This window comes from Drosophila virilis, chromosome X, assembly GCF_030788295.1.
Source record: "Drosophila virilis strain 15010-1051.87 chromosome X, Dvir_AGI_RSII-ME, whole genome shotgun sequence".
Taxonomy (NCBI): Eukaryota; Metazoa; Arthropoda; class Insecta; order Diptera; family Drosophilidae; genus Drosophila; species Drosophila virilis.
The window spans coordinates 8,844,925-8,860,057 of NC_091543.1; the positions used below are offsets into that span (position 1 = coordinate 8,844,925).

The 15,133-nt window shown below is 40.9% G+C and overlaps 1 protein-coding gene across 3 annotated transcripts in view; it reads left to right on the forward strand.

The window, feature by feature from the left end:
• Ten-a (tenascin accessory) overlaps positions 1-15,133 on the forward strand; it is a 289,872-nt gene that overhangs the window by 85,718 nt on the left and 189,021 nt on the right. For all 3 annotated transcript variants that reach the window (XM_032440757.2, XM_032440759.2, XM_032440758.2), the window contains exons 2-4: positions 8,591-9,215; positions 12,489-13,319; positions 13,694-13,766. In XM_032440757.2, coding sequence (XP_032296648.1) covers positions 8,936-9,215; positions 12,489-13,319; positions 13,694-13,766 — 1,184 coding nt within the window. In that variant the 5' untranslated portion in view covers positions 8,591-8,935. The remainder of the gene's footprint in view (positions 1-8,590; positions 9,216-12,488; positions 13,320-13,693; positions 13,767-15,133) is intronic.

Sequence of the window (15,133 nt, forward strand, 5' to 3'; positions counted from 1 at the left end):
TGCGAACCCTACCATATCAAATATCACAATAGAAGACGTTCTCATTAAACTCGGCATTGACGAGCTACACTATGCTCTCATATCTGAAAACTTGGTAGGCAAATGTCTGCAAGGATATTAAATTGTCGGCGTGCCGAATATGTATTCTTATTCTACCGTATTCGATATTCTTTGATAAGGCGCCTTTAGCCTCTGGCTGGTAGACATAAACTTCAGGAGCTGTTGATGCGGCAACAACTTGCTTTGCTTTTGCGTTTAATCACTTACTCGGTACAAAGAAAAAAGCCTGCTTAAAAAAGTGCAACAACAGCCAAAACAAGAAGACAAAGGAGTCAACGAAATAACCTTTACTCTATGTATGCATGGTAGCTGCAATTTATGTGCACCACACACACAAACACACACACACACACACACACACATGTGTGTGTGGGACACGCACCCTTGACACGTGTGTGTGTGCGTGTGAAAAGTCAAGTTGGAAAATGTTTCCAGCCAACACCTTCTAATAGTTTCTGGGTTTTTTCGTCTGCACTATTTTTGCTTTTGCCTCGCTTCTTTCAATGGCAACCATCGCTGACACCGTTTGCTAGGCCAGCTGCTTGTGTGTGCTAGTCCTTCTCTGGTAGCATGTTTTGATACTGAGCCGCTTTTAAATTAAAACAAAAACGAAGAGGAAGAAAACTGTGTATAAAATAAACTTTTAGCCTTTGACTTTGGGAGTCGTTATGCATTTTTATGCACGCGCACTTCGCGCATCTTTGTCCTTGAGCCAGACACAGGACCAAAGGACTCGCCCCAACTGCAGTGTCAAGCATTTTGTGGTAACCCGACTCGCTCGCATAAAATCGAAAGTTTAAACTTCATAATTGCTTATTAACAGTCAGCTCGGGGGCTTTCGGTTCTGCGCTTCGAGCTGCATAAATATCGTTTAATACAACTTGTCCAGAAAAGTTCGCTGTTTCTTCAACAAGTTGAAGCAAATCCGTCTTATTGCTGGATAAGCTGCCTAATGATATGTGTTCCCTTCTTTAGCACAATATACAAACAATTTAGAAGCCTTGAATTGTTGATTTAGGTATGAATATAAGCATCCCTAGAACAATTATATGTTTTATATTTATTTATTTGATTTTTCGACAATTCGTATCCTTCGTATTATTGTCCTGACTCTTCTTTCGCCAGCCACAGACTATAAAAAAACGCGTTCCTGATTAACTTCGGTGTTCATTGTTTAATTTTTTATGAACTTTTCGGGGCCCGAGAATAGCCTGCAAATGTGCTTAAAGTAAGAGTAAGCCACTTTATATGCATTTATTTATTTTTTTTTCATTTTGCGGGTAACGGGGTGAGTTTTCTAAAACGTGAAGTGTTCTGGATCAACATGCTATGCGAGCGTTTAATGTCTTTAACTCTCATATGCTGCGAGATTTGCTCAAGAGCAATGATTTCGCTATCGATATTTATCGATTAACGTGCAAGTGCAACAAGTAAACGATGATTTGTAACAAGCTTGATCAGCGTGAGCCAAATTTTAAGTCTCCGAAAAGAAATGTCTCTTAGCTTCTTTTGTGCACAAAAGCTGCTTTAAATAATATATGCTTTTGTGTGAAGTTCTCATCAAAGGTTTAATTAAGAATTTTTTTTTTTTGTTATTTAACTTAACTATGCTGACACTCAAAATAAAGAACAATTTGCAACGTTGCAACAATTTGCCTTTAATGAGCAGCTGAGGCAGCCCCAAAGTATGCAACAGCTTTGAGCGTATATAAGGCGAAATGTTTGACGTAAAATGTTGCATAAAGTACGGTCGCGGTCCGGATAGGACCCGACGCTCCGACCCGCCTCCAAAACCCCGGCGCATATACGAGTCGCGCTCCATCTCCGTGCACTCCAGGAACATAATATGCGCCTACGCAATTATTTTGCATGCTCCATTTTAACAATTTAAGGGGAAACACCAAGTACGTGTTGGTGATGGACAAAGCACGACTATGCAATACCCTGTGCAGAGAATTTGCCATTATTTGCCTTGGTGTTATTCGTACTTGTTAGTCTTAAGATTTGGTCAACATGCTTGTGCTTCACTTGAGATTTTTTCTCTACGAAAAGCTGCATAGTACATTTCTAAGCTCCTGCTTTAATATTATCTAGGCAGTTTAAGTGCTCGCCTGGACCACTAGTAATCCCTTTACGCTTTACTAGTACAGGGTATTGAAGAAAAAAAATACATGAGGCAGAAATGTGAGCAAGTGAAATGCGAAAATGAACGAATGAATGAGTGACTGGGCTAGGAAGCGAGAATTTTTACTGCCTCTGCAGCCTGCCCCAAACCCCAGGCCCTTAAATGGTAGCAAGTATATGGAAGAATGTGGGGCATTAGAGAGTCGCTGAATGAAGCAGGATGTTGTATGTATATATAGGATGTAGTCTTATATGGGATGCAAAAGAGTACGGAGCATGGAATGCGACTCCAGACCAGGCCCGAACAGAACAGAATAGTGCAGGACAGGACAGGCCAGGCCAGTAGAGGCCGGGCGGTTGCCGGGCTGCAATTCGTTTTCATATGCACGCTTAAGTGCGTCGCAAGTGTGGAAAAAATCAACAAGAAACAGTGCAAAAGAGAAGAGTCAAGAAAATATTAAGTTGACTGTGTACAACACACACTCACACACACACACACGCCGCCCTCAAAGTATGCAATGCTCTTTTTATTTACTTTTTATTTTATTTGTTGTGCTTTTTTTATGGCAGCCGCAGCAACTATTTTCTCATTAGCAGCAGCCCTAAGCTGCAGATAAGCATATATACAGCAGAGCCTTTGAACTTTCTAGAGTTCTCGGCTAATAAAAAGCCGACAAGACCTGTTAGCACAAGTCCAGATGCCAAAGATGAATGCAGGGTAATCCAAAATTAAATATCTCTTATTAGCTTGACCTGGTTAGGGTATTCATCTTTAGATATGCACTTCAATCATATAAGCTTGACGGCAAATCGTTTCATTTCATTTCATTCTGTTCCGTTTCATATCTAGTCTGACCGTTCCGTTTCATTTCGTTAAGTTTTGTTGCGCATTACTCATACGTCATGTTGTCCATTGAATCATTTGCAGCATTTCCTGCCGCCAACTGGCTCTTTCACAAAATTGAATACAAAATGTTGGAACAATTGCGCGCACCGAACGCCAGGCAGTTGAATTCGATTCAATTTGCTGCGTTTCGATTCATTTCATTTGAATTTCATTAACATTTTCGTTTTCATTCGATTGGGAAGGGAAAATTGTTGCGCATTTCCTGTGACACATCAATTGGCGCGTTGCGTTTCATTGTTTTTGCCACAACTGCAGGGCATATTTATTACCAGCGAACGAGCGAGATCGACAATAAACTGAATGAGAAAGATAGAGAGGGGGAAAGACAGCTTTAGACACACAATATTTAATTACATATCAAAATGCGCCCAATCAGTCAATAGAATCAACTCGAGACTTAAACACGCGTACACTCTACCACACACGCACACACACACACGCACACACACACACACAGACATACCTCACCTGCTGCTATCGCCGAATCCTAACGGTTTCATAGATAAAGCGCACACAGCGTCGAGCAGAAAACGTTGTATTATGACTAAACATGCAAAACAACCTCATTACCAGCGAACATTCGCACACACACAGCACACAGTAGGGCCTATTCCGCCAGGAGACCTCCATTGTTAATATCCACATATTTAACCACACACAAACATTAAGGTATCTCCTCGTGGGTGCCATAATTGCTTCCCTTGCAACGTCGTGTGGCATTTGGAATGTTTTGGCTGCTAACGAAATTATTGACAAAGAGCGCGAACCTGTAAAAGTGAGTCCAAAGCTCGACCCTTCGACACACGCTACCACAAAAACAAACAACAAGTTCAAACACTTAATTCGGCCGTAGCCGCAACTTAAATACCCTAACATAAATAGATATTAGTTCATCATATGTGAAGTAAGAAAGATGTTATGCTTTCCACAAGGTCACACATTTAAGAAGTTTGTTTCCCTAACTTTGACAATAACCAGAATATAAATATAATACTTCGCATATTTTGGCATTGAGAATATGTTTCCCTGGATCTGTTAAGTGGACACTAAGCTTAGGCTGATCAGCTCGAGGTCAAGTTAGTTAAAACAATCTACAACAAGAAGGTAACAACAATTAGTGTGAGCAGGTTGCCATTTCCAGAACCTTCCGGCTCTATGAACAGCAGATTCTAGATATGCAAGGCCTTATACCCAGTTTGAAGCTATAACCACTTGAGAATTATAAGCAAAAAAAAGAAAAAGAGAAAGCTAGCTCAAGCAAAGACTACTCTTGTCTATTCTGTGAACTAGATCAGAGTCTTATTTCTCTTTACTTTATAGCCTTGTTATAGAAAGAGATGAGTGACTGGTCGTATGTTTAGATTGCTTTCTAAAGGCAAGTTATAGTCTTACCAAGCCAAGCTGACTATATTTTGAAACCTAATAAGCTCGAGCATAAGCCTAAGAGATTTTGAGGATTCGTACAAATTACATGTAGTTAAATATATGAAAGGATTAAAAAGATTAAATTTTATACAAACCTTTGATGCGACTGCTGCCGGCTTATGTACTTAAATCTTTTCTTCAACTAATGAGTAATATTCACTAATTAATCGAATCCTCAATTAACCTCTTCATCACAACTTCGAAGTTACATTCGATAGCTGATACAGGTCTCAATCGTAATTAAAAAATAAGAGCTCCCCCTGAATACCCGACACATACCCAGACAAAATAAATTATAATAACCATGCTGCAAGAGGGTACTCGAACCAGGCTATCATCTATCTAATGAATGCAAATATAGCCACAATAAGTGTTATTACGAGCACACTAACACACATATACACGAATGTGCACACCAACATACATGTGGCCAAAGTGAAAGAGCAAAATTAATTTTCATGTTGCGCTACCTAAAAATAACGCGGCTTCATTAACGTCAGCAAAATGGTTAAGGAATTGACTACAATCAGGTAGAAGGTTAGGAATTGGGCGGGTTGTGGGGGGGGTGGGGGGGTGGTTAAGGGTAATAAACAGCAAGCATCATCAGGTTGGGTCTAAATTTAAGAATCATTGTTCAGTTGTGGGGCCATGAATAATGTACTATGTACTTATGCGTCGAGTCGTATCGAATTTCGTTAATTGATTACGCTCAAAGTTCAAGTCCCCATTAGACGCATGATAACAAGGATGATAGAGCGGAAGTTTGTGACGGTTAGTATATAATTAAACTTTAGTTCACTCTTGGTAAAGGTCACAGTGAGTAATTGAGCTGTGCGAATGAAGTTTTCGTTATTTAAAATGAAAGTATTTCACTAATTAAGGCAAGTCGATATTTATATATGTTAAGGAACCGCAGCCTTTTCTATTCGAAGTCATTTAAAACATTCCACAAACGTCATTAGGAATATATATTTGTCTCTTTATCCTTTTGTAGTCATTTTATAACTCTTATTCTTATTCATTACAATAATAAAAGTTAGTCGATAAAAATATATTACAGAGTGCATAAATGCGGCTTTATCCGGCTTTATAATCATTTTACAACCGATTCATTACACATCTTACATAGTCTTGACCATTATGCATTATCGAAAGCAAGTCCACATTAATAAATTGGGAAAGCAAATATAATTTATAACCGCTTTATGAGCGCGGGTTTTCCGTTTCATTACTATTTTTACGACCGATTCACTACCGTTTCACCTTCTAAACAATTCCATTACTGAAATGTTATCGAATTCGGTTTCATGGTTTCGCGACCATTGTATAACCGATTCATTCATTACCGTTACCGTTACCGTTACCGTTTTGTTACTGGTTCTGGATTTCCGCTTCATAACCTCTTTACGATTTCTTTATTTCTGATTCATAACTATTTAAGAATTGGGTATGAACTAATTGAAAAACATTTTATAACCGTTTCAAATTCATTTTCATATTCACACTGTTATTGTCATATCAAAAAAAAAAAGGTCAAAAGCACAAAAAGTGCTTTGGGAAAAATTGACTGATTAACTTTTTCGTTTAAAACTTGCTCAAGCAAAACATATGAAATGCTGAAAGAAAGAAAATGAAGTGAACCAGTTCAAGTCCGGCTCAATGCTTTCCCAGTTTAATAAATCATGTTGTGTATTGAATGTACATATGCCTGTGTGTGTGTGTGTGTGTGCACATCTGTGTGTGTATGTGTATTGGAAAGACTCACATCCCAATCCATTAAAAGCACATGCAGTGACCAGTGCGTTGTCTCAGTGTCTCCAACGTCTCGGCCTGCTGAACTGCATGTGGATTAAACTGAGAGATGTCCGTGTACGAATTGCGGCTGCCTGTGTTGGGCACGTGTTTGAGGTATGTCGGGCATGGGCATGTTTATTACTCGTGTTTCGAGTGGTTGGGCGTCTGGCAGACAGACAGACAGGCATTGCGGCCCGTCGAGATGTGACAGGTGAAATGCGTCGGGTTGACAGGCAAATGGATGCAACAGATGCAGAGACATTTATGAAGCGTCCAATGTGAACGAACATTGAAATGAGCGATGAAGTTGCGAGCTGGGAAATTGCGAAGGCAGTAAAGCACCAAATTTGGCTGAAGCAAAGATTACTGAAGGATAGGAAGACATCAAGTGAATTTCCGCTTAATTAAGCTGCAATTGGCTTCTTAACCGGTTCAAAATGTGGCCCTTCAGCTGGTGCAATTAGGTATCTAGATTAACGAAAGAAAGATCGAAGCAATTGTCAAGATATACAAAGCAATTTGTTAATCAATTGTTGAACCGGTTCACAAGAGATTTAGAATTTTAGCTTGGCTATGCTGCACAGAGTTTATTGGAGCCAACGATTACTGAAGGATACATAGAACACTACTTCCGAAATTTTGTTGTTAACTTGAAGTTTAATAAGCTTGTGAACCGGTTCGAAATGTGGTTAGATGAGCGCAGGCAACAGTGACAGTATAGGAAAGACATCATGAAATGTCTCTTCAAACAAATTGCAACCATTGAACCGGTTCGAAAGATATTCACAACTATCTCTCAGCCATGATGCGAGTACTTTTGTGGACTGCGATTTTGTTCACGGTTCTTGAAATGTCTGATGAACCAGTTCAGAAATGGATCAGAGTCATAATCAGTTGTGTGCTTAATCTGATGAAATTCGATATATTGATTGGATTAGAAAAGGGACATTTCGAGCAAATTTGAATTAACCGGTGAACCGGTTCACAAGAGGTTCATCTTAAGTAGATTTGCATAAAAGAAATGGTTATGAATAGCAGCATCTTGAACCGTTTCAAACGTAGTTCAGAGTCAGAACTTGGTACGCAGTTGGAATATAGAATAAAGAGACATTATAGATACAGTATGACGAGTTGCATACGATTTTCAATAGAACCTGTCAAAACTCGTTCCAGGCCGAAAAGTAACTGACAAGGAAATGGACGCGATAACAATGGACTGTTAGTTGCCCCACTTTCCGGATGCCGTACAGCGAATGCGATTAGATAAACGCAAACGCTTACGAGCAGACCCCAAGTCGGGGCCAGTTAAGCTTGGTTAGCTCTGCAAGTAATGGGGCACTTGTGTTGCCCTTTGAGTGCATTCAAATGCGCACTCATCAAATCAAAAGCCAAAGTGTCAGCTCCCCAATTGCCACTAGCTGTGCTGGTCAACTCCTTGTCAAAGTGTGACGGGGTTTTCGGGTCTGGGACCTGTGAGCTCGGAGCTGTGAGCTGTGAGCTGTGTGCTGTGGGCTGTGGGCTGGCTGGACACTCGTAAAAAGTCAGCTTTCTCTGCTGATGCTGGAACGACTAATAACAGGCAACGTTTAAGAGCTGAGCTTCCATTTAATGCAATTGCTATTAAGTTCACTTGACGCCACAAACAAAAAGTCCACCCTGCAGTCAGTTTCAGTTCCAGTTCAAAGCTCGAACGTTAGCTCTGTGTGGGTGTGGCTGTGTGTGTGTGTGTGTGTGTGTATGTGTGTTGGGTGAGGGAAGTCAGAAGGTCGCCGGCTGCTATTTATTTTCATTTTCGTGCATTTATGGTTTTATCTCTTACGCTTCTACGCACTACTCCCCCGTCACCCTGTGTATACCCTGCACTCCTTGCAATTGGCTATGATGCAGCTCTGGTGTTAGCTTCGGTAAAGTACTATATATGCACGGCAAAGTACTATATATGCACAGTGTGTCATTTATGCGATTATCTTATCGATATATATCAATTTTCTTGTTTCTTAAGTATATTTCGATAGCTATAAGCGCCTCAGACATGCAGGTTATTTTATTGTATATGCAGGTGAGGTCCTTTAGACTTCAAGATTTTGATACATGCTTAGGAGAGCGAGAAACAATGCCTTATTTTTGCTTCTATGTTTTTAACGGGAACGAGGGTGTTTTTAGAGCTGTGCACAGGATATATCCTAGTCGAGCACTCGCCCTCTTCCGCTCCCTATGAATCTTTCTATCTGTGAGCTATACTCGACTCATGCTGACACTTTGTCGTTTTTATCGTTTCAGCGTTAATTCGGTTAAGCACTTAAAGCGCCGTCAGCAGGCGCCAAAGGGGGGGTCCAGGGGCACATGCCCATGTGGCCCAGAAGCGGCCAACGCGGCGCAATGCGTTGACAACAACAACAACAAAAACAACAACAACAACAGCAATAACAACAACAGTAACAACAACAACAACAACAAGCCCAGTCAAGTAACAAACGGAAACAAATTGCTTGGCCAAGTTACGTGCATAGTTCAATTGAAGGTGAAAGCCACTCGCCGAAACAGTTCCGTCTACGGAGACAGATAAGAGATACATATATAAATACACTTGCCACCCGGGCGGGGTCCACCTGCACCCGCATCAACATGTCCAGCAGTCATTCCGGCACAATTGGCCGTAAACGCGTTGGCAGCGGCAGCGCCGTTGGCAGCGAATTTTACTACGGCAGTGTAAGTGGCTCGAACGCCGGCAGCACGGCTGGCGGGGAGCAGCTGAGGCGGCAACGGTCAGCCGAATGGCATAGCCATCGGCATGGACACGGCTATGGCAGCAGCAGCGAGGATGAATATCAAAACACCGCCCAGGCAACGGCCTTTGATACGCAGCTGTTGGCCCAGTTGCTGCTGCAGAGTCAGCAATTGGCAAGTGAGTAAACCAGATACTAAGATACAAGATACACAACATACAGATACAGATGCAGATACAATGATACAATAATACATTCTGCGTTTGGTCCAATAAGCAGTCCTGCCCTTGGGCCTCGGGCGATTTATAAGTCACTCAGTCAAACAACTAAATATTCATTATTTTATTTAATTGAATTATTCAGTGGTCATCTAATCTAATACACAAATCCACCGAATCTCCCAAGCCCAGCCAGCGCATGACTCAAGGCCAAGCAGGCAGTTGGCCTGCGCTTACTGTGACTTGTGTATACCCTGTAACCCGTAATTGTGAGAAACCTTAATAGCTAATAGCTTCTGTAGTCGTATCTAAGGCTCAAACATCCCAGTCCCTATAGCTATATTCCAGTTCGTGTGTACTGAAAGCCAAAATATTTCAGATATATCAGTTAAATGTTCTTTCCTATTTGACATTTTTGCTGTACGCATTACCCAAAGAGAAAAGATGAGCTTAAGAATACATTTTTAAGAGCATTTTAAGAAGTCTTTGCAATTTATGGAAGGGTATTTCAACATTCTCATAACTTCCTAACTCAACTTCATCTTAAAAAAAAAAATTAATATTTTAGTACCTACATCGATATTCATAGCATATTCTTATTCTCCGAAAATCCCAGAAAACAGGAAAAGAGACATATATCTGATATGCCTTATATAAGTTAACTTGCACTCAGTTTAGAGGGTATTGCCTAGTCGTGATTTTGCATTTGTTTTTTTCTATTCTTCTTTCTGTTTTGTTTTCGATTGAGCTTTGGCTCTGATTGGATTCGTTGCGAGTCAATGTGACGCGTCGCGCGGGATTTGAATTGCATTGATGGGTTTTTTTGGGTACTCGCTTTCTGGGCTTTTGTGGCCGCTTGGGCTCAGTTCATTGGAACCCAAAACCGCTTCACGTTTTGTTTTTCGCTGTCAGGTGGCTTAGACAAGTCTCTGCGCAATACCCTGTAAAGAAGAGTAACCAATCAAATTTAGAGGAACAACAGGAAGCCATCCTTGAACTCTGCTCAAACAGCTCAACTTGGAGTTCAAGAAGCTGGAATAGAAATATTTTATATCGCCGCACTTTCTCACTCAATCGACAATTGACATATCGAAATTAACGTGTATTTAAGTCTAGTTCGGGTAGCTTAGACTTTGGGAAAGATTCAAACTCAAAGCTGACTGAGATATATTCTGAGCCAAGGCACATAGTAGCCTTTGCTAGATATCTGAATGATAGGAGGCTCCTTTTTACCAAGCAGAAGAACGTAGAACATTTAAAGAAAAATATAATATTTATTTAAAATATATAACATTTCATTATGCCCAAAATAAAAGAATATGCTTATACTTATAAATTTTTTATGGGGTCAGAGTTGTCTTCTTCTATGCATTGCGCATTTCATGACGCAAACTGATCATAATTTAAAATATACCTGTAATTGAGAACCTTCTGCATGCCGATTACATGCGGCCTTCGAATAGTGTAAAGCTGATGTTATATAGAATATTTAACTCGAGTCGGTCATTGAAAATTCGAATTACTGCAGAATATTATTCTGCGAAAGTTTTAATATCCGAGCAGCCACTTTATAGCGAACTCACTTTGGATTAATTATAAAATATTTGCTTCATTAATTTGGGTTTCTCATGAACGAACAGAAGTATGCTCGGACTGAGCGAATGCCGAGATTTATTTGTATAGTTAATTTTCATAAATTTCAACTCGTTGCGAGCGTGAAAATCGCGAATTGAGCGTAACATTCAATAAGAGCGCGTTTAATTCGCATATCAAGTGCACAATTTGATGGCAAACGAACGTTGGGGCTTATAAAGATTGACTAACTGAAACTGAAGCTTCAATTCAATTACGAAACGCAGCTGAATAAGTGGCGAAATGGCAGCACGAATCGCAGCGTTTGCGCTCGAGGGGCATTTGAGGGACTCGCTGGCAGCGCCTAATCGAAGCATAAAACGCAAATCGCCGTCTGCCCCGCGATTTTTATGTTCGCATTGCATATTGCGTTTTGTTGTTTCCGAGTATATATATATGTGTGTGTGTGTGTGTGTGTGTGTGTGTGTGTGTGTGTATTGCTTTTTATTGTCTGTTAATATTTAATGCAATTTACGATTCATTTTTTACAACCTCATAACACTGGGTGCCGTTTGCCCAGCCGACTGGGGACCGATTGTTGCTCTTTGCTCAGAGAATCGTGAGAGGAGGCGTAGCGGGGCGGGGCGTGACGTGAAAATATCTAAATCTGTAAGAGGAGACGACGAGCCGTGTGAGCTAACAAGTACACATTTGCAGATTATGTCGAAGGTTTTTAATAGATTCTTCATTGAGTCGTTAAATGCATGAAAATCTACAAGGAATATTTCATTTTCTACTTAAATAAAGTTATATTCTTCTGAAATAGAGTCTTAAACTGTATAAAATAGGGTCGAAACGTAAATAATTTCCATCTGTTCTCAGGTTTACTCCATATTTGCTCGTTTAGCAAACTGTTCCTAGGTACAGTTGAGTAATTGAATATTGATTGCACTCTGTTCCCACAATGCTGTCTGTTATCGGTTGATCAACCAAATACTGTACTACATTATGTTCTAGCCGAAATGTTGATCTTCCAAACAGAAATAAGAACATAGAAATAAGAACATAAAATCAATAATCTTTTATTTGGAATTATTTTTTGAATAATTGCATTATTGCTACCTGAGTTTTTCGCTTTTGCTTCTAGGTACCAGAAATTGATTTCATCTGAGCTTGTATTTATATAAAATTAAAATTTATAGAGCCTGGGATCATAGCGTCGACATTTGATGCTGTCTAGAAATATACATATATATATCTACAGCAGGCTAGCTGCCTTCCATAACATACACATGCACTTAACTAGAATACCCTTTTCGTTTTACCGAATACAGGGTATTTGTATTTTTCATATTTTTGGAAAGCTTGATTAGGCAAACGAAAGCGTTTCCCATTCGTTAAGTTAAGATAACAAAAAGTGCTCCTATTTGAAAAACTGCTAGTTTAGAACACTGAACTCTTCAACACTTAACCAACACTGAAAACTAACCTGGAATGCAGAGACAGTACTAATATTCTTTCTCCCTCTCGCTCTTGCGGCGAGTAAATCTGAGATCAGTTGCTATAGAAAACTTTTCCACACCGAACTCTGACACGCTTAACCAACACTAAAAACTGACCTGAACTACAAGCCAGTACTTTCTTTCTCTCTCTCTCTCTCAGGCATGGAACACTACAATTCGGACTGTGAGCCGGAATATCTGCGTAAACGTGACCGGCGCAGCGAAGATGCCAGCCAAGCGGAGGTTACCTATGCACAGCCGCATCAGCGACCCGCTGCCAAGGCAGCGCCGGCAGCGCAGTCGCCGCTGAAACTAGCCACCGTTTCGGCGAGCACTGGCAAATACCCGTCGAATGCCAATCTGGGACTCTTCCCCAACAGCAGCAGCAGCAGCAGCACGCTGACTCCGGTGGCAAATGCCGCGTCGCGCAGTACAAATCCCTTTCTAAACGCCAAGTACACGGCCGAGGAGGCGCCACTGGATGCGACGGTGGGGGGAGCAGCCGCAGCAGCAGCAACAGCGGTTGCCTATTTGTTGCCCGCCTCTGCCTCCTCCTCGACGGCGGCGTCGAGCAGTCGCAGCCATCGCAGCGGCGCCGCACGCAACACGCTGAACCGCTTGAGCGGCATGACCAGCTCCAGCAGCGGCACCTCCGCCCTGTCCGTTAATCGCAGCGATTCGCTGCGCGACCGAGCTCAAACGCCGCTGCAGCAGCAGCAGCAGCAGCAGCAACAGCAGCAACAACAGCTGGCGGCAGCAAAGACGGCGCTGCAGCTGTCGGAGCTGCACGGCGCCGGCAGCGATCTGGATGAGTTCGCGGGCAGCAGCGGCGAGTCGGAGCCACCGCCAGAGCCGGCGCCACCAGAGATACCGCCGCGCACCCAATCGCTGCTCATGTCCTTGCGCAAGCATTCCGACTACAAGCTCAAGTACGAGGAAAAGGGGGACCAAAAACACGAGGAATTTATACCGACCAGCCAGCTGCAGAAGGGTAAGTACCAAAAGCTTCAGGGCACAAATTGTGCCCAAATTTCCCAGCGCCAGGGAATTAATGCCAAGGGCTTTTGTGCTTGGCTGCGATGTTTTTGGGACTCAGTTTAACATAGCTGTTACGCTTTAACAGTAAGGCTAGTCAACCGCTACGCCATAACAGCTATGTTAGTCGGCTGCTATAATTTAACATTTATGTTATTTAACTGACAACTGAGTTTAAAAAGCTGCAAAAGCTTTTGGCATACATTTCGAATTTCTTGTTGAACTCAATGGAAAGACGTATTGAATGCAGTTGAAATACTCTCTCCAGCGAACTGAAATTCTCTTGTAGTCGAAGCTTTATCTTTAATTGCTTTTTTTTCTATTCTACAGATTATATTATCAGCGATAATCTTCGTTCTGTGGAGCAACAATTGAGGCCCATTTCGCCGGGCGATTCACAGGGGTGAGTTTTTATTTGCATTTATTACTCAATCAAGTTACTCGGCACTTAAGTCTAGTATTAAGGTATTTAGAATAGGTATTCGAAATGCATTTAAAAACTTTTTTTCGATTCTTTAACTTATGATATAATTTGTTTATACCATATTAAATATATTTCAAAATACGCTCGATTTCTTAGAAAAAAAAAGAGTTCTTCAAAAAAAATATATCAAAATTTTGTGATTGACGTATAAATTCTCAAAAAAATGTCTGGAATTTTCTCTCTTGATTTAATTTGAGAAGGAATGTTCTTGAACTTTGCTTAAAATGGTTTGAAAATGTGGTCAAGAACTCGTTCGATAATGTCTCGAATGCAGCTCGAACCCAAAAGATTTTGGATTTTTTTTTATTGATTTTTCCTCCACTTAAGGTTTGAAGTAAAGCTTTGCAAAGCTTTTTATAAATAAATATTTTACAAAAATATGCTTTAAATGTAAACAAAATTTAAAAATTAGTTTCAATATAAGCCTACTCCATTTTTTGTGCAAAGTTCAATTGTCAAATGCTTACAAAAAAGAAAGTTTACGCTCCGATATTAAGCGATCCTCAAAGGTTATCTGAAAACAATTGCAAAAGCCTTTCAGCAAGTGCCAGAAAAACGGGGAGTTGAACTCTATTAATGATGAAATCTTCAGCTGGAATTATTAACTGAGATGCATTTGTGGTTCTGGGCGCACGGCCAGTTTATAAGCGCTTACAAAAGCGCTGCCAAAGTCGTTGTCAAAGTGCAAAATCTGTGCAGTTGCGATAACTGTGGATGGATGTGGAATGTAAAGCGCCGACATAATACCCTCAGCTAACCACAAAACTTCTGCGGCATACAGACAAAATAACTGAAGGCGGGTTTAAAAGAGACAACCAAAAACAGGAAGGATACCCTTTCGGGAGCTTAATAGATTCGGAGTACATCACCAAGCTTCTAATTGTTGGGTTTGCGATTGGGACTTTCCTGAAGAATTATTATTATTATTCCCATAGGTTGATTGCCTAGCTATTTCAAGAACCTTTCGGAGACTGTGCTAGCGACTGCATATTTGCAAGGCATTGTCTTTAGTGTTAAGCTAGAACTACATGTGAATTATTATATGCAATATACAAAATACGTTCTTAAAAAGCACACAGCTCTCCGATCGGGCTGACATTGACTTGCGTGTAAGAGACGAATTTGTGGCCAGATAAGGACCTGCAGGGCACTCAAAAGCCCAACCGTTACGTATAAGATGATGCATTGATAATACCCTCTGGCAGGGTATTATAAGCACAAGAGCAAAAGTAAGTGACACGGACAAAAGATAAGGTCAAAGGAGGAGCTGGTGGCGAAAGAAGCTT